General features: G+C 50.2%; 5 protein-coding genes across 5 annotated transcripts; 2 read left to right on the top strand and 3 right to left on the bottom strand.

Moving 5' to 3' along the window:
* Positions 1-7,022: 7,022 nt before the first annotated feature.
* BO83DRAFT_95488 (uncharacterized protein) lies at positions 7,023-9,777 on the bottom strand. Its single transcript, XM_025537745.1, has one exon. It carries the CDS (start codon positions 9,663-9,665, stop codon positions 7,086-7,088), a length of 2,580 nt encoding a protein of 859 aa, XP_025385723.1. The 5' UTR covers positions 9,666-9,777; the 3' UTR covers positions 7,023-7,085.
* Positions 9,778-10,991: 1,214 nt separating this feature from the next.
* On the bottom strand, positions 10,992-14,649 carry BO83DRAFT_419101 (putative pre-mRNA splicing factor; the record flags this gene model as incomplete). Its single annotated transcript, XM_025534860.1, has 5 exons — positions 10,992-12,166; positions 12,268-13,967; positions 14,011-14,083; positions 14,297-14,467; positions 14,637-14,649. The coding sequence occupies 5 exons, from the start codon at positions 14,647-14,649 to the stop codon at positions 10,992-10,994; spliced, it is 3,132 nt and encodes a 1,043-aa protein (XP_025385722.1).
* Positions 14,644-19,485, bottom strand: BO83DRAFT_342789 (uncharacterized protein). Its single transcript, XM_025528669.1, has 13 exons — positions 19,138-19,485; positions 18,294-18,958; positions 17,791-18,178; positions 17,653-17,712; positions 17,314-17,395; positions 16,990-17,168; positions 16,636-16,900; positions 16,571-16,606; positions 16,353-16,512; positions 15,724-16,303; positions 15,493-15,653; positions 15,307-15,440; positions 14,644-15,255 (listed from the first exon to the last, which is right to left on the bottom strand). Exons 1-13 carry the CDS (start codon positions 19,204-19,206, stop codon positions 14,807-14,809), a joined length of 3,228 nt encoding a protein of 1,075 aa, XP_025385721.1. The 5' UTR covers positions 19,207-19,485; the 3' UTR covers positions 14,644-14,806.
* Positions 19,486-20,227: 742 nt separating this feature from the next.
* Positions 20,228-22,685, top strand: BO83DRAFT_95330 (Zn(II)2Cys6 transcription factor domain-containing protein). Its single transcript, XM_025537742.1, has 3 exons — positions 20,228-20,536; positions 20,610-20,654; positions 20,715-22,685. Exons 1-3 carry the CDS (start codon positions 20,457-20,459, stop codon positions 22,264-22,266), a joined length of 1,677 nt encoding a protein of 558 aa, XP_025385720.1. The 5' UTR covers positions 20,228-20,456; the 3' UTR covers positions 22,267-22,685.
* A 582-nt stretch (positions 22,686-23,267) lies between these two features.
* Positions 23,268-25,623, top strand: BO83DRAFT_419097 (uncharacterized protein; the record flags this gene model as incomplete). The annotated part of the gene is made up of 3 exons (XM_025534859.1): positions 23,268-23,815; positions 23,863-24,744; positions 24,795-25,623. The coding sequence occupies 3 exons, from the start codon at positions 23,268-23,270 to the stop codon at positions 25,621-25,623; spliced, it is 2,259 nt and encodes a 752-aa protein (XP_025385719.1).
* Positions 25,624-26,329: the final 706 nt, after the last annotated feature.

The raw sequence follows: 26,329 nt of genomic DNA, 5'->3' as shown, positions 1-26,329 counted from the left end.
ATGGTAGACCCGGCGCCAAGCGTAGGGGACGAACGTGGTTTTTTGGTTCGGAATGTTTACTAGCGGGCTGGTACGGACTGGTTCCGGTAGCCTAAATTCGACTGTCTACACTGGGAAGTAGATAGGAGCATTGAGTTAGGGAGGATAGGATCATCTTGCTTCTTGCCACAGTCTGGCAAGTTGGCAACCGGCGCAGGTGGCACAATTCGAGGATGAAACTTCAAACCACCATCGTTAGGCCGTGTAAGATTGGCCTATCAAAGGTGCAGGGTGTCAGGGGAAGAAGCATTCTAACGGGACCTCGGGTCTGCGAGGAGGAGCATGGTAAATTGTGGGTTCGACTTGTGCCGCGGCCAAAGGAAAGCGGTCCGCGAGTCAAAACTTGGACCAAACAGGAGTGGCCACTCCCCATACAGTACCATGGCCGCGGGTACAATAATTTTTGTCACCAGGACTCCCAGTCTCCTTCGTTGTAAACGATGTTGCACAGTGGGCAAGCGACATTAAACTGCTCAGAGCAACACGCCAACAGACACCAACAGAAATTTTTCGAACTCTTTGGCCACTATGGAGCGCAAATTTTCTTTCTCACTGGCATAGCGGGAAACGCCCCAGTCGGTATCGCGTTAGCACCGCCGAGAGACATTGAGCGTGCCATGTCATTGATTCCAGAAGCCTGAAGGTCCCGCTTCGCGGATCGGCTTAGAAATTGATTTGGGAGATCCACCGGGATACTACAAGTGTAAATCATGACGCTAGGTTGCTTTTTGTTTGGGTAATCGATTACCTTGAAGTAATCACGCAGCCGAGCAATAGCAGGATCGTGACGATCGCAGACTTGGACAGAACGATTGGGTCAAGCAAGCACCCGCCTCCAGCTGCACTGGGCCTCGATCGTCCCTGAGCGGCAGTATCGGAATGCCAGGGACTACAAAGTATGTATTCTGGGTCTCACGGCTGCGATGCGGTATCTGAGGGAGGAACCATGGAATGGCATAAGCACACGGCAAGGACCCTCTCAGTCACTGATGATACGTGTAAGGTGTAATGGCACCATGCAAATATAGAAGTGTCTCCGACTCCTTCTGAGGATGTGTGTAATTTTATCAATCGTTGTCGGTGCGGTGTTCTGCAGGTGTATTCTGTTGCGGCTAACCAGCAACTCAGGGTGGAACACTTTAATAAAAGCGGGAGGCACTAGTGTATCCGAATAAGTTTCAACTTTTCAAGAGCCGTCAACACCAAACAGGCATATTCTTGTCGAATTCTGCAAAAGCGCCCTGGAGGTGACGCGGCTCACTCGGTGACTGTATTGTAGTGTCTCCATGATGAGGATCTGATACCATTGTTGCTACAATGGCACCAAGATCGGTTGGGTTTAGTGTCGAGTATCAATGGATCCCTGGCCACCGCAGTCCTTCACGAGGAGTTGATAAGAGCCTTTTTCATTAGTACACCGCACTACTGCATACTTGTCCTATACATTATCTTATCATCCCTCTTAATCGACTCCAATTGTTCCTCCCTTGTAGGAAGGAAGGATAAAAATGAACAGCTGGTGTGAGTCGAGGCGGTCGTTCCACTGCTTTCCCCGAGATGTACCATGATGGATCTGGTTGGCGTCAACAGAAGAACAGCAAAGGAGACAAAGTGCCTTTGGAACACCGTTCATGCTCCAGCAAAACTTCACCCCTCATTTAGGTGATTCTTCGACTATCAACTTTGTAGTAATACAGCGGTGTCCACAGAAACAGTATAGTCAGCCCGAGTGGAGATTCGTACTACCCAACGGTTTTAATCAACCCAATACCGGCATTGCAGGTGACCGGCGCTATTGCCCAGAAGAGGAAGGTGTCGACAAATCACACCCTCCCAATGATTCCCACTGGTCTGACAAAAGTACTTACTAACTCCATCCATTCGACACCTACTTCGGGACTGTATTGCTCTTCTTGTCGAGCCAGCTAACTCTCCGCCTCTGCCAAAGGTCGTGTCTTTGAGCTTCATCGCTGTGTTCGCGATGCAGCTCGTTCTATTTTCAAGTGTACCGCTCTGGTGACGCTGCTTTTTCAAGTTGTGTCATCTGCGTCTGCCCTCGTACTACCGAGGTCAGCGACCGGTTTCCTTTGGGATGGGTGTATAAGTTCATACTGCATCTCCATACTAGGTACAATGGCCTTGCAGAATCTTCGGACTAAACCTACATAAGGTTCCTTGGTACATACCTACGCTCCTTGGCTAATGAGCTTCTTTCATTGGTACTTCACAGCAGGAGAACACGCCCCGCTGAGAGATCCCCCAATGCTGTCCTGGTGTTACCAAGCATACTCTGATCTCTTCTGTTGGTCCTGTTTCTTATGGCCTCACATATAAACACTCGACGCAAAGCCTCGAACGTTTCGTGAACCCATGACAATCCCGGCCTATCCCATGCGCCTGAAATTGTGCTCACAACTGGGATCTATCAACAGGCTGACTATCAGGTGTATCTTAATCTTCACATGCCTGGCAGACCAGTGTAGACTGGATTGACAACCGTCAGAAGCAGTCATCTTGCCGCTGCCAGAATGCGAAGACCCCTTTCCAATAATGAGACCCTCTCAAGCTACTTCCTGAATCGTAAGACTATCAACGTGGATGGTCTCAGGAAGATCACAGCACATGCTCTGAAGGCCTTTGGCGCCAAAGGTCATACCAAAACAGCAAGATGTACCTTGCCAAGATTGGCTATCTTATGCTACCATGTAGGCAGGCATGTCATTGTGAAGATCATGACTCTATCCATAAACGTGCACCGAACTTGGAAGTTAAATGGTCCTCACAAAGTGGCCCGTTACAAGGGGAACCGCATTGATTGTGAACATTGCCGCGGGGCAGTCTATCACAAGCCGCACATGCCAAAAGGCATATAGCCTGAAAAGGACTACATCCCAACAATGCATCTACAGTACTGAAAGGCTTCAACTCAAGCAGTTCTGAGCTGATATATTACAGCGCAATCGTGTAAAATGGACATTGCTTGTGACTCGATGCCTTTCCTATGCCAAGTAGAACATGTGGACTAAAGCACATGCAGATTATTCTTACGGTCGGTTCGTCCAGTTAAGACATTGTTTACTGATCTCTCCGAGTCAGCGCAGGATAGATCTGCTCCATGATAGATCTTTGTCGATCCAGCACACAGCTGCTCTCACGAGAACAGCGAGTTTAGGTAGGATGTCGTCAACGAGTTTCCTTTAAGGAGTAGACCCGTCTCGAGACATTGTCCATAAACACCGGATTGTTACCGTCACGCTGGAACGAAGGTGTCATGGCCGTTAAGGGGGTCCACAATCTGTGGCGATCACTATTATTGCTACCATGAAGAGGAGTGTTCTTGGCGCCTTCGCATCCAGCGTCGGCAGCCCGGCAGAACTAGGCATTACTCTCCGCTACTGCCAAGGGATCGACATTCTGGCTGCCCCTACGGTAATTGTCTATGGTCTAATTACCCGTCTTTTAGAATCCTCTCGAATTAAGAATCCGTCACAACTTAATTTCGCATTATCTCATGACACTAAATTTAATGCATGCCTTGTCTCTGCTTTGGTGGCTGCTTTTCATGCATGAAAGTCATTGCCTCATGGGCTCAAACTACGAAACTTTGACAGCTCGGAAAGGGGTGAGATAAAAACTCTTCACCTCTTGGCAGTCTCCAGTTAAATTACTTGGCTGCCCCTCAAGGCCAGCGTCCTGACTCGGCCCAATCCCGTCTTAGGGCGCCGACGGAAGGCTCCAAGCGTCCAAGGAGCCATTCACACCGTGTGGGACGCTTCATCTTCAACAACCGAAGTCCCGAGAAATCGGTAAATCCAGCCCGGTGTCAGTCACCAGGAGGGATGCTCCTATGTGGTGTATAAACCGCTTTATGCTCCGACGCCGAGCACTGTTATCCGTTGATGTCAAATAACCTTCCGATAGGAAGACTAAGCAACAGGTGCTAACTAGTTAGTTATTGTTTTATAACCCCGAAAGGCCGACTAAAAGGCAGCTTGTTCCCGCCTGGACAGTCCAGTGGGAAGACATATTCCAGATACCCCTCCCTGTTCCCCAACATGCTCTTTACCTCCTGTCTCACATGATTCGTTGATGTGGAGAATAAGTTTACAATTGCGAAGAATCTGTTTGTCCCTTCGCGCACATTCCTGCCCTGGTGGCTTTCGCTTTCCGGAATTGGTTCCACGAATGCCGAGACCTTACTATCTCGCGATAATGTTTCCACCATGGACTCTGGTAGCTTTCGGAACTCTCGTCTCCAGCAAACAACACCAATGACAGCCTCTCACAAACTCTCCGGCCGGCCACCGAAAGCCAACTGCGGGCTTAGCTTAGAAAAAATGAGCAAGGCGGGGTTTAACTTCGATAAAACCGCAGGGCTATCGCAACTAGTGTTACCCTGTTAATGGGCAAAGCCGACCTCCCCTTTTTGCCCCTCTTCACATTCCATAGTCTATCAAACCCAAGAAACCCAAGATCAAGTCGAGCCGTGCTTACTCGGAAGGGTTGCTGCCGAAATTCTAAATTTGTTTTCCCCCTCCCGGGTGCGGAACCAAAAAACCTCGTGGCTACAGGATCCATTTTCTGGATGAACCATGGATACTCACCAGCTGATCTTGAACCAGATGCAGTAAGTAGCACGAGCATCAATCACTTGAAAATGATAAGGTAATGAGAATGCACGGATATCGAAGCTGATCCGGAAGGTCGAAATCGTCCACCCTATCTATGGAGCTGCGAATCTGGGGTGGGTTGCGCCGACTCAGATCAGGATGAGGAATAACTGAGTTGGGCTTAGCTCGAAGCACACTTTATGCTCTGAACCTTGTGATGATGAGTGAGAAATTAGTGTCTACGAAGAAAGGGGAAGGCGACTACCCCATGAACAGAATTGGGCTTGCTTGATTTCCTCTGCAGAAGGCATCGATTCACTGATCTAGACAGAGAGCTCTACACAGGACTGAGACAGCCCCTGAGCAGTACCATCGCGCTGCTTTTTGCTACATTCAAGGCATTGGTCACCCTTGACTGACTTACTAGCTCACTCTCCGTGCAAAGTCTGTTGTCATCAAGGGGCACCATATATCAGTATGGAAATCAACTGAAACGCCTCAAGAACAATGCAAAGCCATCACAGACACATCTGCGGGGTAACAGATGATAACAAAGGAATATAACCAACGGGAGTTCTTCAATCACATTGATTGAATCTTTCCCCGCTTCGTATTCACTTATTTTATCCTTCGTTGGTCTGTGGGAGGAAGGAAGGGAAGGCGCACCTTCGGATTCCCCCACCTCGTATTCTATAACGACCCGTCTTGTTTCCCCCCGCAGAATAGGCAGACATTTCTGGAATAGTGCGGATCGAGACAGAATTCCTTGCCTTGCTGTTGCACCTCATCAAACTCACCGTGTGATTATCCAGAGAAGTGGTGACGAACTCGGTAGTGTACTGAAATGGAAAAGGACGGTATAGTCGGTTCCAGATCATAAGAGCTAGGCTATTTAGCAGAGTAAGAGAGGTATATAATACTGACATCAGTAGAGTATTCTTCAATTGGGGATTATACGACTACTCATCTGTAGATTCTCGCTGGTTCTAGAAGGAAGATAATTCAATTGAAAGATCAATATGATGAGCCAATCTGGGAAAGAAAAAAAAATCCATCTGAAATAAAGTAGTAATAGACAGATCCAGATATATTTATATAAATCAAGTGTAATATATTAGGTATAGAAACAATGAATGTTGTCTAGTAGTTAGTACTGATAATTGACGTCCACTTCCAACATCGCTCGTGATATTTCGATTTACTTCCTCCACAGGAAGACATATCACTACTACCCCCAGCTTCAACCAGAACACCAAAAGTCGTATTAATAACAAATAGTAACTGCAGTTATCGAGCAGCAAGTATATCTACACAGATCTATGCACCTAACCCACCAATATTCTCAAAACTAAAGACCTGTCTATACGTAATACATCCCCGATGGTGCGATATATATATACATATATATATATATGTACCATAGAAAGTTACGATGAAATCAAAGGCTACTACTACTAGTCACCAAACTACGAACAAATAACTAAATGGAGAGAAACCAGAACTAGCAGAGTACTAAGTGATAGTTGTAGTAAATTCTGTATTGTTATCATGGGTAGTTACTTATTGACCAGACGGCATTTCAATAGCATTCAAAGCTCCGGGTAAGCAACAACTAGTGGATGTAAACTATACGATAGTACATTTGAGAGTAATAATGTGTTCTAGCTGACTTACTCCCTCTTTCTCAATCACTCACTGTCGATCTTTTGGGAATATCAATGGGAATATCTGCATTGACCTCTAGGGCTGTCTTTTACTTCTATGGTTGAGTTGTAGTGTTTTGAAGTGCTGTTGGTATGAGGGACTTTGGCGGGCAGAAGTCAATCCAATCTATATCTATGGACATTCAGATTCAGACAAGTGTTGCCTTATGTTACAATCAACTACAGAGCGAGTGTGAGGGAAAAAGAGTAGACTCAATTTAATTTCGAAAGCCCATCTCCATAGTATAGACAAATATACTATTCAAGCATAATATCTAAATATAAAAGGACACCTATATGCAGCTGGTATTCACCGATTCATAAAGTCATAACATCAGGGGGGTGCGTATGTACAACGAAATCATTATCGTTGTCAGCAGTTGATGGGTGGGAATCGAGAAACAAGAAAGCCGGACGAACAGAACAACAGGAAGAAAAGGAAAACCTCGTTAAAATACATAAACATTAGGTGTCGTGCATGTCATTTACATACACACCCGCCATCTCGACTTCCTCGAGTCTTCAATGCGTTGATACATTTCATCATCTTATCTCGTCTCGTCTCGTCGCAATTCATGGATTCGTGGTTCCGTGCGCCTCGTTTGAATGTCGTGTATGACGCTGAATGAAATGAAATGAAATAAAGAGACCATGCGGATGCGGTTGCGCTATTCGTGTTGTTTTGTATATGGGTTGAAAGGAGTTGGTCGCTATCAAGGGCTATTGCCATGGATTATCTTCTCCGGGAGCCTCGTCGACTGTCGTATACTTCTTCTTCGTCCTCCTCTTCGACAGGAGCAGGTGTCCGTCGTTCAGTACGACGCTTTGGACGGCGTCGGCGGTTGGAGCTGATGTTGCTGGCCGAGTCATCTGGGGCCAACGACACGGCATCGTCCAAAAAGTCGTCGTCTGCACCCTCGTCCCATACGCCTAGGCCAGAGGCTGGAGTCCCCAGGCGAGCCTCCACGTAGGAACCACGACGGTTCTGGTTTGCAATCGACAGCCCTGCGCCACGTTCGCGGAGCGCGCGCCGCACCACCTCTGCCTTGCAGTGAAGGGCCTCAAATGCATCTTCAAGTGCCTCCATACCGAGGTAGATGTCCCGTTCAATCTCTGCCAGAGCCGCGATTTCCATTTCCTCGTCCAGGGCGATCGGGCCACCAAATGAAGCTGGGGCAGGCGAGGGAGATGGGCCATATGGCTGACTAGCGGGTCGGATTCCCCCATCAATTGGGTTTGGTGTCGGACCGCGCGAGATCCCGCCGGTGGTGAACGGAGTGTTGGATCGACTGTAGCTATAACGTGGTGGGGTGGAGCCTGGTGCGCCGGGGAAGGTGTCTTCAGCACCACTCCGCAGAAAACCATCAAACCGACCCGAGATCAATATGTCCCACTCGTCGTCACTGATTGCGGCCAGGGTGGCGAGAACATGGTGCATGCCGGGATTGTTCAGCATATAGATGGCAGCTTCGGGATCACGCGGAGCGGAGGTTAATCGGTACAGCCGCTGGATAGCGAGCGAGGATGATACCAATGGTGCGGGTCGGGGCCGCGGTGGTCCCTCCGGTCGCGGTGTAGGCACTGTAGAGCCGAGGCCGAGAAGGGCGGAGAATAGTTGACGTTCATGAGGTCCGAGATGGGTTAAGATGGCAAAGGTCAGGGTTTCGTCATCTACCTCCTCGGGCGCGCTCGTAGCCTGACCGGACTGCTCGTTGAGCCACTTGTCCACCGCAACCTTCGTCTTGCGCGACTGACGAATAAAGTGGTCGCGATACTCCTCCGGCACATCAATGTCCAGCTTCTGCATGGGAATATGTTCCTCCCCAGACCAGTTCGCATCAACCACAGCTGGGTTCAATATGAAAGCCGGCCAGCTGGGAAGTTCACGGCGACCCGAGACAAGCTCCAATACCTCCCCCCAGCTGACGCCTGACGGACGTTCTTCCATTGTCTCATGCTCACACATCAGACAATTGCAGTACTCGCATGAAATGTCACGGGCAAACACCGCTTCCAAGCGATCGAGCAGGCGGCGCGCGACAGACCGATACCCCGTGGCAACCGCTAACGACCCGTTCTTGGCCATTACATTATTGTAATCCTCGAGAAGTCTGTTGAACGGTTCAAATATCTTGGTTGCCGCGGATTGAGAAGGCGATGGCGCATACGGCGAACCCTCGGGAACAGAAGGGCCGAGCATAGACTTCGGAACACGGTGGTCTAGCCCACCATTCTGTAGAAGATAGTCCACCTTTGGAATCGAGACAGGAACTTCCGGAGGAGGAGGTGGCGGTGGTGGAGCACCGTAGGCAGAGCTCGCTGTGGGTGGTCGTCCATAATCATAGGCAGCGTCAACCGGTGTACGAGCCCCAAAGCTCGGGCGAGACGAGGCCGACGATCGGGTCTGATTGCGCGATGGCGGCTTCTCTGGACTCTTCGGCTTGCGAGAAGCTGTAGACTGATGAGGCGGCGCAATGGTTGCGTCCGATCCATTTGCTGAGTCCGGACCAACGTCGCGCACTGTCGCGGGGGAGCGAGGGGGAGTGGCATGGGTGGATGACCGCTTGGGGGAAGCCGTTTCCTCGACGATCTTTGATCGGGTCGAATTGCGACTGGCTGTCCGTGACGGCAAATCAGACTCATAGCTGGAACGCTTCGGTTTTACTGTCTCCGACCGTGTTGGCTTGCTCGTCTTGGAACCCTCATCTTTCTTCGACCGTAGACTCGAGGATGACCGTGTGGACTCTGCTCTAATCCGAATCTTGGTTTTTGGCTTCTCTGGCTTCTCCTCCGCTCCTTTCTCTTCTTTACTACCCACAGTGCTTGCCTTGTGTGATTGCTGGTCCACGCTCGTCAGCGGCGGGCTGGGGGGCGCTTGGTTGTTATTCTCGGCACGGGTCTTCGCATCTCCATTGCTACCTTCTTTACCTCCCTCGGTCAGGTCGGTCGGATCTGGTGTCGGGATGCTCGGTTTGCTGATGACTTCTTTGCTGTGGGCTTTGGAGAAGGACGGATATGGGAGGCTGGTCCTCGACTCGAGGAACGAGGCTGTGCCCGAGTGGCTGGCGCTGTCGACCCCAGGCATGGAGGAGCGGCGCTTTTTGCGGGAATTGGAAGTAGACGTGGAAGGGGTTGAGGCGCGGCCCGTGGGAGTATCGGGGTCGTGTTCCTTGGTTGAAGTGCGGGAGGTCTGTCCGTGGGACGAGCGATTCTTGCGTGGTCTGGATTTGGATGAAAGGGTCGAAGATGAAGAAGTCTTTCTCTCCCGGTCCCTATCGCGATCTCGTTCATTTAGTCTCAGCGGTAGAAACATTATGTGGAAGAAGGTGGAAAGGTTTCGAAAAAGAGGGTGAAAGGAAGGGTAGAAGACGGCAATAGAGCGTTGTCGTTCTTCCTTTCCACCCCTTGTTTCCTGCTCTCGTCCCCACTGTCCGATCGGTTGATATTTTTTTTTCGTCTAGTTACCTCGTTTCAAGTGATGATCAAAAAAAAGTAAAAAGCAGTGACCGAGGAGTAGTCGTCAGCTTCCCAAGAGAATGTCACGAAAGGAAGGGTGTAGTCGGACGACCCGAGACCCGATTGATGTTCGTCTGGCGCTTAAGAGATATCGAGGAATGCAACTCTCACTGGTCGAATGCCTGACTAGGCGCTTGTGCCAAACCACCAAAGGCGCTGCTGAAGGGCATGCAACATCCCGTGGGCGGCGGGCCGGCGGGGGGGAAGACGAAAAGAGGAAAGTGAAGAAGATCACGACGATTAGCTAAGGTGACAGAAGCGAAGAAGAAGGGGGTGGAGGAAATAAAACAATCAAATAGCGAGTAGTTCAGGGACGATGCATAAGGGAAAGATGGCGAGCCAAATGGATGGATGGATGGGGGATTTTGCGGTGAGAGACGGGCTGGCGGAGAGGATGGATCCCCGCAGCGATTATTCGGTGGTGGTGGGATTTTCCCAAGTTTAGCAGCAACTAGAAGCTCGGAGACCACCGGTGACGTGGTGCTGCATAGAAACCCAAATGGGGAGCACAGAAAGGCAGTTCAGTACAAATAAATAGCAGCAAGGACCACGCCACCGCGATGGGCTGGTCTGGATAATGCTGCTGTCTTGGAGGGATAATGCTGGGAGTGGTTCACTTTCTTGTATTCGGTAAGGTTGTTTTTCCCAGCAACCAGAAAGAAAGAAGATCAAAGTTCACGATTAATTAATTAATTAAATTCATCGCGAGGGGCGTGATCCCGTTGGCCTCAGGCATTATGCTCGGCTTGTGCCTGAGGCAAGGATAGATGGCTACCCAATGACTCACTCACTCACGCACTCTTCAAGTGGATCAGCACAAGCGAAGTGGAAGCTGGTAGATCGTATCCAAAAAGGATGAAGCCTATTTTGGTGATTACTTAATTGATCGGAAATAGTTATATGCCAGATTAGCTGCGTGGTCATCTACACTATACAGAGTACCCTAAACTTGTAGTCATGATATCGAAAGACATTTACCCGTTGTATAATATGAACATCTAACGGTATCAACCGAGTCAAGCTTCCGAAGAAAAGGTAGTCTGTTATCAACAGGGTATCAAAACGCTACCACACCCAATGTATAAGCGTAGCAATAACTCTCCTCTTCCCTAGATGCCAAGGCCTAACTCCATACTGTCAATCCATTCGACGCCTTCTTCACAGGCGACATCTCCAGAACCCAATTCCCATCCTCCTCATGAGCCACCCCTCCTCGACGTGCCGCTCGCATCACTCGTTCACTCGCCGGTGTTCTCTCCCCAGTGTGTCTATCCCACACCCAACCCTCTTTCAGCCACATCCACGTCAAGTACGCCCGTAGCTCTTTATCTTGCGGCAACACTGATTTCCACTCAGGAATGAATGATGTCTTGGAAGCTCCCTGACCTCTCCAATCCGAGGCAAGTCCTCGGAGTTCGTCACGGCAGAAGATCCTCCAGCTGTCCAAAGAATAGGGTCCGACACCAGGGAGGTGAGCAATCTCCCAACCCACGCGAGCGTCATCATCAGCAATGATTTCATCTGCGCCAATATCACGTCCATCTCCCTTGCAGGGGTAGTGAAGTTTGCGGTAGCGCTTTCCTTTCGTAGGTGGAAAGGCCAACCAGGTCTGGGCTAATGTAACGCACTTTTTCGCTCGCTGGTTCTGAAATCCGAGGCAGTGTATCATAGATGCCAGGGTGGATGGGTCCGTCGATGCCATTGCCTCCACCGTGGGGAACCGATCAAACACTTTGAATAGCACTGGAAGCGCAACGCCCCCGCGAGTACGGTTCAAGAAAATGGTGGCAATCAATAGACGGAAAGGATCATGGGCAAGTTGCTCCTGTACTAATCCGAATGATGGCGCATCGATGGGCGGAAACGGAAGACATGAATCAGGGTCGACCAGAGGTTTGGGAAAGTATGGGGATATCTTCTGAGGCCTCAGACGCGGTGTTCTGGGCAGCACAGAAGCAGCCCCTATTGATGTTGCTTTGGTCGGCGTGCTTGGCTCTACAGCCTCTGGTGCACGCTGTACTTCAATGGGTGAGACATCGAGAGAATAATCAAATGGAATATCATCGAAACCGCTAGGTACATCACTCAAGTCTGAATCAGTAGAAAGGAAATCTGATGAAAGATTCAGCTTGGATAGGAGAATTCGGGTTTCTTCAGGTACCCGACCGAGAACATTCTCTGAGTGGGTACTTCTTCTCTCTTCGCAATGCACATTCCCTTTCTTCAATTGCAGGGGGGCGATGAAATACTTCGACCTCACCTCATCGCTGGTGATTGAACTTTGCGAATCATTGGTATCTATAAATCCTCCAGATTCCAGAATGCCTCGTCCAACATAGAAAGATCATCGACCACTGTGGCAGTGGGCTTTGCTGTTTGATTGGCTTCTTTGAAATCACGGCCTTGTTGAACGTCATCTGCTCTCGTCAACAATGCGACATGTTCAGTGTTCGTAAGGCTTGCGCGAAAATGTTTCTTCTTTCGCTGTTTGCGATTATCACGCTTCCTTCTATTCTTTTCTTTCTTGGACAGCACACGATCGGGATGCTGCGTTATGTCGCTCTGCAGGCATCCAGGCTGCTGGGTTTGCGTAGCCGAGGGGAGTTCATCTTCCGCTGAAACAGGCTGAGATAATCCGGGCTTCTTATCCTCCTCACCCTCTTCCTCCTCGTCCTCTGAATCACGAATGACGTGCTGGCCTGGGGATTTCGAAGAGAAGTGAAGTGTCATGGACCTTTTGATAAATGTTTGCTGCGATGGGAGTGTTTCGGTATTTGCCCCCTCGGTTTGAGTGGTCTTCTTCTCAACGGAGCTTTGTTTGTATCCTTCCTCAGAATGTGGCGGTGATGGAAGTCTGTGATTCCCATCATTATGTCTATCTGCGGCCTGTCCAGCAATTGGGGATTTGACCGGGACATTCTGCGTAGTGACTGGTTCGGGACTTTCGTTACCACCCGGGCATAGATCAATAATAATTGCCGGCATGCCCTTAGCGGCATCTGTAGTCCTTTCCCGGCTGACCTTGGAATGAGACGCGGAAGGCTTCGCTATCGAAATGTTTGCGTCCGGACCATCAGTTTCACACTTTTTACGGTGTCCATTTGTGATGGGTTCGAGCGACTTTCTTTTCTTCGATGTAGTCTTCTTTTCCTCTTGTTTCGATGTTGTCCCCTGGTCATTGCTGGCGCCTCGCTTCCTCTTGTTGTCCTTATCAAAAGACTTCGGTGGGCTTGTTTGCTCATCCTTGATCTCCTCGCCAAATCCAATACCATCCAGACTCATTTGGCCATTGCCATAGAGCTCAAGGTAGATCTTTTTGACATATGCAACGAGCTTTCCAAGATCAGCCTCTTCCATACCAAGCGATCGACTCTTACGACGTAATTCACGAACGAATTTTCGTCGCGCGGATCGTAGCACAGGATATTCGCCTTTCTTCATGAAAGGGTGGGAGCTGATGAAGGTAAGCAGTTCCATCCTCTTATCTAAGTCCACAGACGCGAAGACGATGTCCTCCTCAAAGGCGTCATCGAGAGTTTCGCCATCATCGACGATCGTGTGTCCATTAGGCCCAACCTCACTCGTACTAGACTCGGTATCGTTTTCTTCGTCATTCGAGTTCATGCGACTGATGTGTCTCTGTGCCGCCTTCTGAGTCTTCGAGCGCTTTTTGCTTGGGAAATAAGGCGAGTCCACGTTTGCAGATTGCGTAGCAGCGGTAATTGCCGAGGTGCGGTGACCCCCGCTTCGTGTCATGTCATCCTCTCCGTTTATACCATCGCTACCGCTATAATCGTCAAAGCTGTTCTCAAAGCTTGCCTCGTCTGAAAGTATCTGATCCACCGTGCGTTGGGTCACTTCATCGAATGAATTGTGGAGGTCGACGTTGATATGCGGAGGCGAGATCCGGACCAAAGGGAACGTGGAGACTCCCTTGCCACCTGCCATGGCTGCGTTGTATATTATTGACGGTCTATCTGCTAGGCTCCGTTTGGTAGATGCCGACTGAGTGTGTATAACAAGAGTGCAGCGGTGTGTTGGAATAGATTGTAGATGTAGAGGCGCATGGTCAGGAATTCGAGAGAGAAGAGTCAAAAGACTAACACGGAGAGTGAATTGATTAGTGAACGAGTACGCCATACCTCTCTCTCCATCTATCTGCAGGAGATCCACTCACAGGAGTAACACCAATCCGCCATATCCAGAACCTCGCAACTCCAACAGCCATATGCGCAAGCTAGAGCAGCCACATCGACCGCGAAAGAGTGAATGAATCCAACACGAAGGAGGCCTTTCTCAGTAATTCCTAATGGTAAGGCTTCAAGCCATTCATCCAATCGGCGAAGACGATGGAACTCTCAAGTCATTCACAACCGACGACCACAAGGCGAGGGTGAAGTGGAAGCCAGTGGAACAGACAGAGCACACATTCCTCATTCTGCTGGCGCGCGCCGACGCGGAACCCGGGCAGCGCACGGGCCACCTCTGATAGATCACGCCCGCCATCTGATGTGTCCCGCCCCTTCCATGTCAGGTCCTTGCATCTGTTACAGACGCGCATCAGACCGATCGACTCGAGGAGTGAAAGGGGGTGGCAGGCTGCAGGGATTGTAGTCGGCGTACAAAGTACTGCTCTACTTTTTCTAAGTATTCACACGTCGTGATGTGCCTTGGTAGGGTTATACCCATACCACAACAAAGTGCGGAGATACCATGCGGGGCGTCGAGTAGACGTTTCTTTGCGTCGCATAAGATTAGCAGTACATACCTGCCTCGGACATTGTCATGATTCGTTTCAATATTCAAGTCTAATGCTATATGTATACTTTAACCGTCAATACAACCCAAGTCCAAAAACTGTGAATGTAAGACAAAAGGTATCGCTCGCAAAACCCTCATATATGTATAGTCAGGGTGGACATATGCATTATGAATCCCTCAAACAGCAAACCCTCCAGAATCAGCCTGTCTAGGCTCCCCGGCAGCGTCAAAGGTGCCATTCGGTAGAACTCGGATGGCCTGCGCCGTGCTCTCCCCTGGACCTACCCAGGTCACATTGTGACCTCTTGCCTCCATGAAGGACACAGTCTCATTGTCATAGTCGTACTCAAAGGTGACACGATTCGGAACCAGTTGATCATGAAGACGCGGCTGGGCCAAGGCCTCTGCCGCTGAAAGACCCTCGTCGACAGCGTGTATAATGTTCTGGATGGTGGCAGTGATAATCCGACTACCTCCTGCCGAGCCGGCGACGAAAAACACTGTTCCGTTAGGGTGTGTAACAATGGCTGGCGTACAAGAGGACAGTGGGCGTTTCCCGGGTCGTATGAAGTTTGCCTCAGAAGGGATATAGCCAAAAGAATTGGACGAATTGGGAATAGAAAAGTCTCAAGGAAAAGTCAGTAACTGGGGTGAGCGGGAGCAAATATGAAGCATACCATCCATCTCATTATTCATTATGATACCAGTCTCAGGAACCATGACTTTGGAGCCAAAAAGCAGATTGATGGTCGTGATGGCAGAAATGGCAAGCCCACTGTGATCAATGGCAGCAATATGCGAGGTACCCGGTCTACTTAGGTCAGTTGTCTGATAATACTATGGTACCATCAAGATTCACCCACGTTTCAAGACTCTCATACCCCTGCGGATTGTAGGCAGACACGGCTTGGGTATGCTGGTCGGAAATGTTCTTTCGAATCTCTTCAATGGTGGAATCCGCTAGCATCATTTCCTGATACGTGTCCATGCCATCGAGGAAGAACGGATCTCCTAGATTAGTCCTCTATATCACGAATTAGCATCGCCTCCACTGATTCAGCTGGCTACTAGTTAACTAGAGCGGATAAGCGTACCAATCCATATCCAAACCGTATAGCCTCGTCCAATCGATGAGTGCTCAGGTTCAGAGTATCCGGACTAAAAAGGTTACCGTAAGTACCCAGAACTTTGAGAACGTTCAGAGCTACGATACCACTGGAAGGGGCTGGGGTGCTAGTAATCCGATAGCCGCGATAATCAATTTCTGAGATGTTGCGGATAGCGACCGTATAATTGGCCAAGTCCTCAAGCGTCATTGTACCGTTAGCTTTCTGTACCGCATCTATCATGGTCTTTGCAATCGATCCAGAGTAGAAGGCATCGGGGCCCTCTTTCGCGATGGTCTCCAGTGTGGCCGCATAACGTTTTCGCGTAATGGTATCACCCAGACCGAGCCTGGTTCCATTGGGAGCAAAGTCGAGCGCCCAGGTAGGGTCCTGAGAGAGGAAGTCTTCGTCGTCCCCAACAGCAGCTTTCATATAGCGGACCAGATCCTGCCCGACTGACCACCCCTCCCGTGCGGTTTGGATGGCGGGCTGCACAACAGTTGACCAGGGGAGCGAGCCATACTTGTTGTGGAGATACCCGAGACCACGCAGTTCCCCAGGAACGGCACTTCGATTATGTCAGTTATTGCAGCATCCAAGAGCCTAAGAGGGCTCACCTTGCAAGGCCCCCGCTGACGGAAGCCTTCGTATTATTCTCAAACATATCCTGGAAAGCGGCCGCCGGGGCAGTTTCGCGGAAATCGATGGCCTCGAAAGAGCCTTCAGGGGTCTTGACCAGCATGAACCCACCTCCTCCAATTCCACTATGATACATGCCTTCCAACTAACATCAGGTCCAAGCACTTTTCCAGTTATTGTAGGCCAACTCACCAACAGTTCCAACGCAGAGCATTGTTGCAACCATCTAAGTCTGAAGTCAGCAGGGCGCCGCATGACGACAGATCGGCTGGATCGTTCTCACCGCGTCAGCTGCATTTCCCCCCATGTTTATAATATCTGTTCCATGGCGACTGCAGATAGCACTTTCGCTCGCCACTGCACCGCGCTTCCCATCCTCCAATTTACTCGCTCGGTCAAGCCGGCGAGTCGCAGATCCAAGAGGCGAGGTGAGCACACTTGGCAGATGTATCGTTATTATGGTTAAAAGGAGAGTCGACAATATTGTGAATTTCGCAAGGCGGAACATAGTTGAAGCGCTGGGTCGCTTATCATGTAACAAGGTCCACTGCGATCGCCCAGCCGGGGTCTCCCAGGTTTCGAGAAGTGGCTTTAGGAACAGAGAGCGTTAGAAACACAATTTAATAATCGCGCAAAGTTGCACGAAAGAGGGTTGACAGAGCGACTCGGTCTAAGTACCTGCTTCTCCGCATCTTGGCTCGAATTTTGCCTTGGCTGGTAGGTCTCCATGCCGCAAAGAAATTCGACGTCGGGTTGGGGAGGGTCAAAGCGAAAGCGTAGATACGTCCGCGAGACTTAGCAGGTGCGGAGGATCAGCATCGGAGAGCCCTTGTGAGACTTTGCGCCAGGATTAGAGGACGCCCTATTCGCAGACACACACTACCCTAAGAAAGTAGAAGGGAGAGAAAAGAAGACCTGCCCCAGCGAACGCAGGGAAACAAGAAAGAAGGAAAGCCTTCACCCCGGCCATATCGGGGACAGCCCTGGCCGAGATAAGCAGCGAGGGATTGTGGATGCCAGCCTGCAATCAAGAGTCATGACTGGGACTCCGCATTCTTGGGTCGTGCTTATCGAGGGCGGTTCCGCCAACGGGAAGTCAGCCGCCACCCGCGGGCCCAAGTCACGCGATAACGCTGGCCGGGTTCGGCCTGCTCACCGTAATGAGCCGAACCGTGACCTCTCCAATTGAAGTGCAGCCATCACGCCAAGCTCGTTGAAGTTCCCCGGATCGTCGAGTCATGGTATGTAATCGCCCATAGACGTGACAGAAACCCTTACCTCACATCTTTGCTTTGACTTTTGACTACTTGATAGTGTCACATCATTGTCGCTAGTTATCTGCGCTTTCCTCCCGTATATAGCAGAGCCCATTCGCAACAGTTTCTCGTTTGCCCCTGTCACCTTTTAGAGCTCCACGGCCTCCTTTGTCCATGTAATGGTTTCGGTCCAAATAGGGGGGATATCTTCCTCCGATTGCAGGACTGTTTCAATAAGACGCCGGCCCCAGTCGCGGACAAACCACTTGTCGGAGAGAAGGTGCAATCCTACCCCGTAGTGTAGAAATAGCACGCGGCCCACCCAGTCTCCACTTTTCAGCAGAGCAATGTAGTCTTCGCTGATGTTTATGGGCCACGCAATGATGCCACCGTTTGGGCCACCGAACGGCCATCGTTTGATGGCTTCATGAAGAATATCCCTCGTATTTTGGTATGTAGTCTGGTTCGGCCCACCAAGGCTGGTGAATTTGTCTTGCACCCGCTGCAAAGACTCCAAAATGGCACTTGTAGTTATTAGCATTACTTGACTAACTTCCCGCGGAGATTTTAGAGACATACCTGCGTAGTTTGATCTGAGATTCCTGTACACTAGGGATATATTAGCATCCTGTTGTTATCCAAAGAAAGAGGGCAGGCAAGTACTGGTAGGGATTTCCATCTTGGTCGACCTCGTCATCCTTATACTTCAGCCACCCCTGGAGGTCGCCCCGATACTCCATGCCGCTAAGCTGCTTGAAAAGAAACGCGCAGCCCGCTATGAGCTGTCGAATCTCCAAAACATGGGATAGAGGCTCGAATGTATGTTTGTCCTGGGTAACACACGGGTAGGCTGTTGCGCAGAGCATAATGAAGATGGAGCACAGGAAGGCTGGTGCGCAATTCTCGGGAGTCATTTCTGCGAGTACACGGGTGAATGCTGAACATGCTCGATTCTGGTATTTGAGTGCGATTTCTAGCCATGAACGGTTATCGTGAGTGTTCAGGTACGCTAGATGAAGAGCAGACAATCCTAGTAGGCTGTCCAGCAAGAAGGCATGAGAGACCGCGATCCGTGGGACGACCACTTGGAAGTGGTGAGCATCTAGACGGCCTTGACAGAGCGTGATGTATGTCTCTGTAACATAGTGGTGGAATAGTTTCATCTCAAGCATCCTGTCTGATTGCGATTCTCCTTCGGGACCAGGAAAAGCATCAGGCATATCCTGGGGTGTGGATGCATGCTGGCTGTCCGCTTCACTTGATGGAGGGTATGTGCAATCCAATCTTCGTTTCTTGCATAGGCCACATCGTGGTGTCTCTTCGTCGCACTACTCCGTGGGTCAGCATGAGACCAATAGCACGAATGATACTGCTGGGAGGAATGGAACAGCATGTGTAGTGTAATTATACCGACGACTGCGATGGGGTATAAACTGCCGATCCGGGGAGCGGGAAGAGGTAGCGAGCCAGTGAGAAGAGAAAGAAGATAAAAGAGAGGAAGTCAGACCTTCACATGCCGTTTCTTACATTGGAGACAACCCTTCCGGGACTTGGTATGACTGCGGCGGGAGGGCATTCGGAAGAGTGCCAGGCACGGAAGGGGAATGACGTAGTTCGTCAAGGGCAAACTTATCTAGTTCCGGTTAAGGTGGAAGCTGCGCGACGATAGTACTGGTAGTCTTTGGTTGTAATGAATAGGTTAAGCAGTACTAATAGTGCGTGGGGTGAGAAACATCAGAATAATTACGGCACACAGTCCGATAGCAAGAGAATCAATGCAGCGGACAGACCAAGCCCAAATGCAGAAATATGATAGAGAATGGCTGTTGGAGATGGAACGATGGAAATAAGAGAAACAAGAGCTGCGGGTAAGGCCCGACTGTCTATCCACCATCCATCGGGATCGGGTCTCGCCGTTTGGGGAATGGAAGCTGGTGCCGGGCCTGTGGCCTTTGTGGCAGGTTCTGCCGGTGTCAGCTTATCTAACAAGGCTGCTGATTGGTGGTATCCTGCTTACTCAGCTATGTACCTGACATGGGCGGATCCTGTGGAACTTTAGTTGTACAAATAATGTTATTTCTTAGATGGACTGAGCCACAAGGACCATTCATTTGCAATGCTTTTGGTCGTCTTCTATCCGCGTGGATGCCTGTTCCACACGTGATTCAGAGTCCTCTTACTGAACCGTCAGGTCAGCTCGAGAATCTTACACTAGGCTCATATACAGTCCAAGGCAGCAGCAACTTATCGTCCCCACTCAGGACCCCGAGTCGCTTCACGAGGGAAGGAAGAAAGTCTTCCAGCCTTGACCGTCCTACACCGTACGGGATATACTATCTGGCACTCACAGTCTTCATTGTAAACTAGGATTTACAAGATTCCTCGTTCATACGCCCTGCTTCCATCTCCAATGGGTGTTCTCCACTCCAAACAAACCGAGGCTGTTATACATCAATTTATATCGAGGTGGTATCACCTGCTCCTTTACATCTTCACAGCATCCATACGTGCGAGATGACCGTTCATCACTAGTAGTCGCAAAGCATTCTTAGCAGGTATTTTCTTGGGTATATCCTCATGCTGAACGAGTAGTGGGGCTCAGATGCCCGGTCTTCCACTACGGGTGACTAGCAGCCCATTCATCCAGTCAACGTCCGAAATGCGGCCAGATCCCTGTCAATACCACGTGACGGCGGTTTATGGGGGCCATTGAGCAGGTTGAGCATTGCAGAACACAGATCAGCCAGAAGGAAATCCAAGGTGCATGGTACCAGTGGTCCTCTAATCTGAACGTGACTGCTCAGATCTTCCAGCTCTTCGACAAAAATGAATGCGGAGAACTCCTCCCCGCACCAGCGGCAACGGTTTGGATCTACCAGGTCGCGGAAGGGCTGCATTACATGTCGGTGAGCGAGAAACCCTCTGTCTACCTGCTCTTCTGGGTCAGTCTGCTAACCCTTCATCTGGCGGCCACGACAGGATCCGTCGCGTCAAATGTGATGAACGCAAGCCGGCTTGTCTTCGGTATGCAAACATTGGGATGACGCCTTTGCTGTGGAAACCCCACACTAACCTCCCGGATAGATGTACCAGTACGAACCGAAAATGTGATGGTTATATGCCCATGCATTATTCGATACGCATCGCAAAGCAGTTGGCACAAGTTACTGCGTTTGTCAGTCCGGCTGAGTCCCGAGCCCTCGAGTTCTTCTTTCGCAAGTCTGCAGCGTATCTAGCTGGTTACTTCACTGCTTCGTTCTGGACCCGCACGGTTTTACAGCTCAGCCTGACCGAACCTACGATCCGCCAAGCTATTGCTGCGATTGGGTTTCTGTATGAAGCAGAGGGGATGTCTACGACTCCGGCAATGGCACACCGTTGGCAATCTTCCAAGTCCGACTTGGCACTACATCTTTATAACCGGGCCATTCGCACTACCATTGATAAGGTTTCATCAGGCATAGACGCGGTGCCTCTAGTCATAGCAGCCAGCATCTTGTTCGCGTCCCTCGAGTTTCTCCGAGGAAATGCTACTGGGGTTACATCGCATATCACAAGCGGGCTGAATCTGGTGCGGTCCTGGCGGGCGCAGCGAGAGCGATCCTGCTGCACCCAGAGTTCTCAGACAAATTGGGTGGATGCTGAATTGGCCCCTATATTGAACTTTTTTTCTTTGAACACGTACGAAATGTCGGCACTCAAACACCTCGTCAGTGCGCCACAAGAAAAAGTACATGTCAATCCCGTGGATGCTCAAGGCAAGCTCTTAATGGACTGGCGGTTCCGAACATTCCATCAGGCACGCATCGCCCTTCTCGACTTGATGCTTTACTACATCGGAGAATTCCCCAACCGGCAAGAGTTGGCCAGACTGACGAACCTCCCGCACTCACCCGTGCAGCAATGGGCCGAAACTTTTGAGCATGCCGCCAAGCGATGGGTGGCAAGCTTTGAATTGCTAGTGCAACGGAAGCAGTCGGAATGCGGACCGGCCATAAATAACGAGATTGATGCTACTCGCATGTTCTGGTATTGTTACCGTCTAGGACTTGATCGGTATCGTGTGGCTAATGAATCCGGCTGGGATGACTTCCGCGCTGTCTACGAGGATATTGTCTCAATTGCCGAACGTCTGCTCAGTGACTCAGACCACTACCCGGATGATGTCTCCAAAACGATAAATCTGGACGTACAGCTGTTGTATCCGTTGCAGGCCGTCGCCTGGAAATGCCGCTGGCCGGACCTTCGCCGTCGAGCCCTGGATCTTCTACAACGGATTCCGAAGCAAGAACTGATCTTTTATACCCCGAACTATCACGCCGTCTGCACACGGATCATGGAGCTTGAGGAGGGTGCAATATATAAAGAAATGCTTCCCCCAGATCACGCCCGCATCTACACTTTTGTTATCAGCCCAACTCCGGCAACGACGGCTGATCACCCTTTATACTCCATCACGTTTACCACCTTCCCACAGGGCCGAAGTAGCGAGCCACACTTTCACACAGAATCGCTATGGCTTCATCCTTCGCAAGCGGGGGTCACGACAACCGTGCCACCTCTTGATATGATGAAACACCGTGGCTGGCCAACGGTCGCCCGAACGGATGCTCATCTGCAACATGGTTTAGGGTAGATAACACAGCCTGATGTTGTCCTGCAAGAATACGAGGCACATAGAATGAGTTTGGCCAGACAAGCACAGCATATGTTCAACCTTCCACACTGGCCTTACATCGAACGAGTCGATACTTAGTATTTTCTCGTTATCTTCCTGTTAAGTGATGTCGCGTCGACGGTCATTCCAACCCAACCGGAACGGTATACCATACAGGTAGCAGTCTAGATACAGTCAACTTAAAGCAAGGCACTAAGAAGAATATTAACTGAAGGAAATGTTATAAGCGAAGTGCACTTTCCACAACCTTGATCCATGAGGGAGTGATCCTATTACTTACCATTAGCCTGAAGCCCACTTGTCGCTTACAGCTGCATACGGTTCATATTTCGACCATTGACTGCTCCTGCATTGCCCTGGACACACTTGATATTTCCTTATCTGGCATGTAGGTGCCCAATCCGAGTGGGTTTCCAGTGTTACGTCTTGGGTGTATCTTGTGATTCACATCCACTCCACTGACCCACCCCGAAGCAAGAAGATGGAGACTCATAATACACCTTTAAACAGCAAGCACACAATGCATATATACTAACTATAGGACTGTCCTAGATGTGATAAAAAAACAAATCACTGGCGACAAATATGCTAACTGGCCGAAGATTCGGACTTGTTCAAAACTATCTAGCGCTTGCCACTCGACCCACTTCAGCCCCGTCGAGCAAGAACTGCTGCAATTTCCACAAAGCTCGAGCTACTACATGCTAAGCATGTTTCTAGCTTCTGTATACGCGTCTTCAGGGCGCAGCACCAATCGGAACGCCGGGCCGACCATTACTAGCACTATTGGGCTTGGTCAATGTGCACCAAATTTAAGCTAGGAGGCGTTTGCTTGAACAGGCTGAGGGATAATAAATTTTCATCAAAACATAAATACATATGCAAAGATAGCGTGGCTAAAGTACCGAAAAAATGAAAGAGCCATCTGATTTGTGCTCCTGTATTCTCCCTGGCTCGATATGAGGATCAAAACAATATGGAACGGACACGAGCCACCAAACAATGATGCTGAATCATCCGAAGCCTGGAAATGGCCTGTCCGTGCCAAATATGCAACGCTCCTTTCATCCCGAACTTCATCGTCTGCTGCACATCCCGACGAGGAGTGGATTCATGGTGTCCTCCTCGGTACATGGGCCGCCGGAGGCATCTCGGTTCTGAATATTCTGCTAGCGCTCATTGCCATTGGCATCAGCTATTCCCAAAGCGCCAACTCGCATGGTTTCCTTAGCACTGAACTGTACAATGGGAATTGCACATTGTCCAGTAGATGGGCAACGGGCATCCATGTTGTCATTAACCTCTTGTCCACCGCCCTCCTCGAGGCCAGCAACTACGCCATGCAATGCGTGTCGGGACCATCCCGTACAGATGTCGACAAAGCTCATCGAAACCGCCGTTGGCTGGATATTGGGGTGATGAGCTTTCGGAACTTTCGAGCCATGAGTATCAAGCGGAAACTTCTCTGGCTGGTTTTGCTTCTCAGCTCAATCCCTATTCATATGATGTTAGTAATAGTGACTCCTACCCTGCCACCACTAACGTGAGTATCAGATATAACTCAGTGGTATTTTCATCCATCTCTGCGCTCGATTATGGCACAATGCTCATTCCTGATGATTTAACGCCGACTGAGTCCTTGGTCGGCGCGGGAGGAAGGAGCGCCTTCGTGAAAGCCATCGGCAGCACGCCGGAGCTGATTCAGACTGAAATCTTCAACGGTACCTTTCAGAATTTGAGTAATGCTGAGTGCGTGAAAAAGTATGATGTGGAATATAACACGCATCTCGGAACCCTGATCTTAGTGGCTGAGCGACAGTACTTTGGCAATGCAAGCAGTCTCCAATGGAGCTATTCATCAGTATATGACTACGTGAAGAATGTGGGGGAAAGCAAAGTCGAGAAGTTAGTTGATGAAGGGAAGTGGACAGCCGAAGGAGTGGAATGGACTAAGCGAACAATTGCTGTTGATACCCAGGAAATCCCCATCTCCTACTGTATGGAAAAAACCATAACCCAGCGGTGTCGGCTTCTTTTCAGTCCATCGATTGCGCTGGCCGTGATTCTGTTCAACCTCACCAAGGTAGTCTGCATGTACTTGACTGCCAGAACGGACCGCTCTGAGATCTTCTTGCGAGTAGGAGATGCCATATCGTCCTTCCTCGCCCAGCCAGATCCCACAACCAAGGGCCGCTGTCTCATGTCCCGGGCTGATATGGCTCGAGGGCCGCATCGATGGGAGCCATTGCCCCGATGGAAGGAGCTCATACGAAAGAGAATTCGCCGTGACCCAGAAAACCAGACCGACATTCCCATGGAAAACCGTCGCATTTTGGAGCAGGCAGATTCTTCAGAAACCTTCCCGAGAATGCTACCACGTCGAAAACGATGGTTTCAGGCGGCCAGTTTGTGCCGCTGGGCGAGTATAGTATTCATGTCCGTGCCCCATGCCTCGCATATCCTCACAATCTAACCTAAACGTACAGGTTCGCCGTCTGCTTCTTCATCTCCTACTTGATATACTTCGACCTAATCATCGAAGGAGACGGCTGGTCCCTCTCCGAGCAATGGAGCCTAGGATTCGGCTCCGCCAACTCCCAAACTAATATCCGCTTTCCAGGAAACAACATGATCGCCCTCGTCCTGCTAAGCAACACCCCCCAACTAGTTTTCTCCATCATCTACTTCACCACCAACAGTCTCCTCTCCTGCATGCTCGTCACAGCCGAATACAACGACTACGCCATTGACCGGAAACCCCTCCGCGTCTCCTGGCCCCGCGGGCAACAACGCTCAACGTACTACCTCGCCCTGCCTTACCGCTACAGCATCCCGCTCTTCATTATGTCTGTTGCCCTGCACTGGCTGCTTTCTGAAAGCTTTTTCTACGTCAACATCACGGTGTATGATGTTTTTGGCCATGAGGATACGAATACCTCTATCAAGGGTTGCGGCTTTTCTCCTATCGCCATTGTTATCATTACTATCCTGGAGGGTGTATCGTTTTTCTCGCTCTTAGCGCTGGGGATGAAGAGGTTTCGGTCCCGGATGCCGATTGCAGCACATTGTAGTGCGGCGATTAGTGCTGCGTGTCATCCTCCTCAGGGTGATGATGATGCGGGGCTCAAGGCTGTTGCGTGGGGCGAGGTTGTTGGGATAGATCAGTTTGTACGGGTGGATTTGGATACAGGTGTAGAGACGAGGTTTATGGTTGAAGCTGGGGATGGAGGTGGAGGTGGTCAGGAAGATTATGGTCATTGCACGTTCACTTCGTTTGATGTTACGATGCCGGTGAAGGGGAGGCTTTATAGTTGATATTATACCACTACCACTATAAACTTGATGCTGTTAGGAATTACTATATACCTTGATATGATAAAGCTAGCATAGTTATGAAAGATCTATCCAGTTGAATTCATCTAGAAACGTACCATTCATTGCAACCTCTGGACTAGTGCTTCACACCATCAACAGAGTGGTTACTCAACACTCCACCAACATCACCATCTATACCCTCCAAGTCCCAACCTCAATCACCAACAACGCATCTACAACAACTACAACTACACCTCCATCCCACCCCCCCAACTCGGCGGCCCCTCACCCACCCCAGTCCCCCACTCACTTTCCTCTTCATCCTCCCCTCCACTCCCCAACTCCACCTCCAACACACCCCCGTTTACTAAAAACTCATGACCAATCCAACACCTCGTATACATCTCGCCATCCAACCACGCCCTCTTCACCACCTTCCCCCCAACACCCACCCCAACATCCCCCCTAACCCTCACCACCGCCTCCTTCCCAGTGATCCCATTCCTAACCCTAACCTCCTCCACAAACGGCGCCGAAATCAAATACACATTCTGTCCCGGGTTCGGGAACAAGCCCATGATCCCAAACACCGTGAACGCCGCCATTGCCCCGGAGTCGTCGTTGCCGGGGATACCGGACCGAGAGGTATTGAATACCGATGGGATGAGAGTGTGGATGAGACGCGAGGATAAGGCGGGGCGCGAGG

This window comes from Aspergillus eucalypticola, assembly GCF_003184535.1.
Source record: "Aspergillus eucalypticola CBS 122712 chromosome Unknown BO83scaffold_21, whole genome shotgun sequence".
Lineage (NCBI taxonomy): Eukaryota > Fungi > Ascomycota > Eurotiomycetes > Eurotiales > Aspergillaceae > Aspergillus > Aspergillus eucalypticola.
Note: the sequence above shows the minus strand (reverse complement) of the source record. Positions and strands in the feature narration are given on the sequence as shown.

Coding starts and splice junctions, on each gene's coding strand:
- BO83DRAFT_95488 (XM_025537745.1), bottom strand. CDS start 9,665: ATGTTTCTACCGCTGAGACTAAATGAACGAGATCGCGATAGGGACCGG.
- BO83DRAFT_342789 (XM_025528669.1), bottom strand. CDS start 19,206: ATGCCCTCCCGCCGCAGTCATACCAAGTCCCGGAAGGGTTGTCTCCAA. Junction 17,396..17,652: donor AGTCAAAGCAAAGATGTGAG/GTAAGGGTTTCT, acceptor TCTTGATTGCAG/GCTGGCATCCACAATCCCTC. Junction 17,169..17,313: donor GAAGGCTTTCCTTCTTTCTT/GTTTCCCTGCGT, acceptor GCACCTGCTAAG/TCTCGCGGACGTATCTACGC.
- BO83DRAFT_95330 (XM_025537742.1), top strand. CDS start 20,457: ATGAATGCGGAGAACTCCTCCCCGCACCAGCGGCAACGGTTTGGATCT. Junction 20,537..20,609: donor AAGGGCTGCATTACATGTCG/GTGAGCGAGAAA, acceptor CGGCCACGACAG/GATCCGTCGCGTCAAATGTG. Junction 20,655..20,714: donor CGCAAGCCGGCTTGTCTTCG/GTATGCAAACAT, acceptor CCTCCCGGATAG/ATGTACCAGTACGAACCGAA.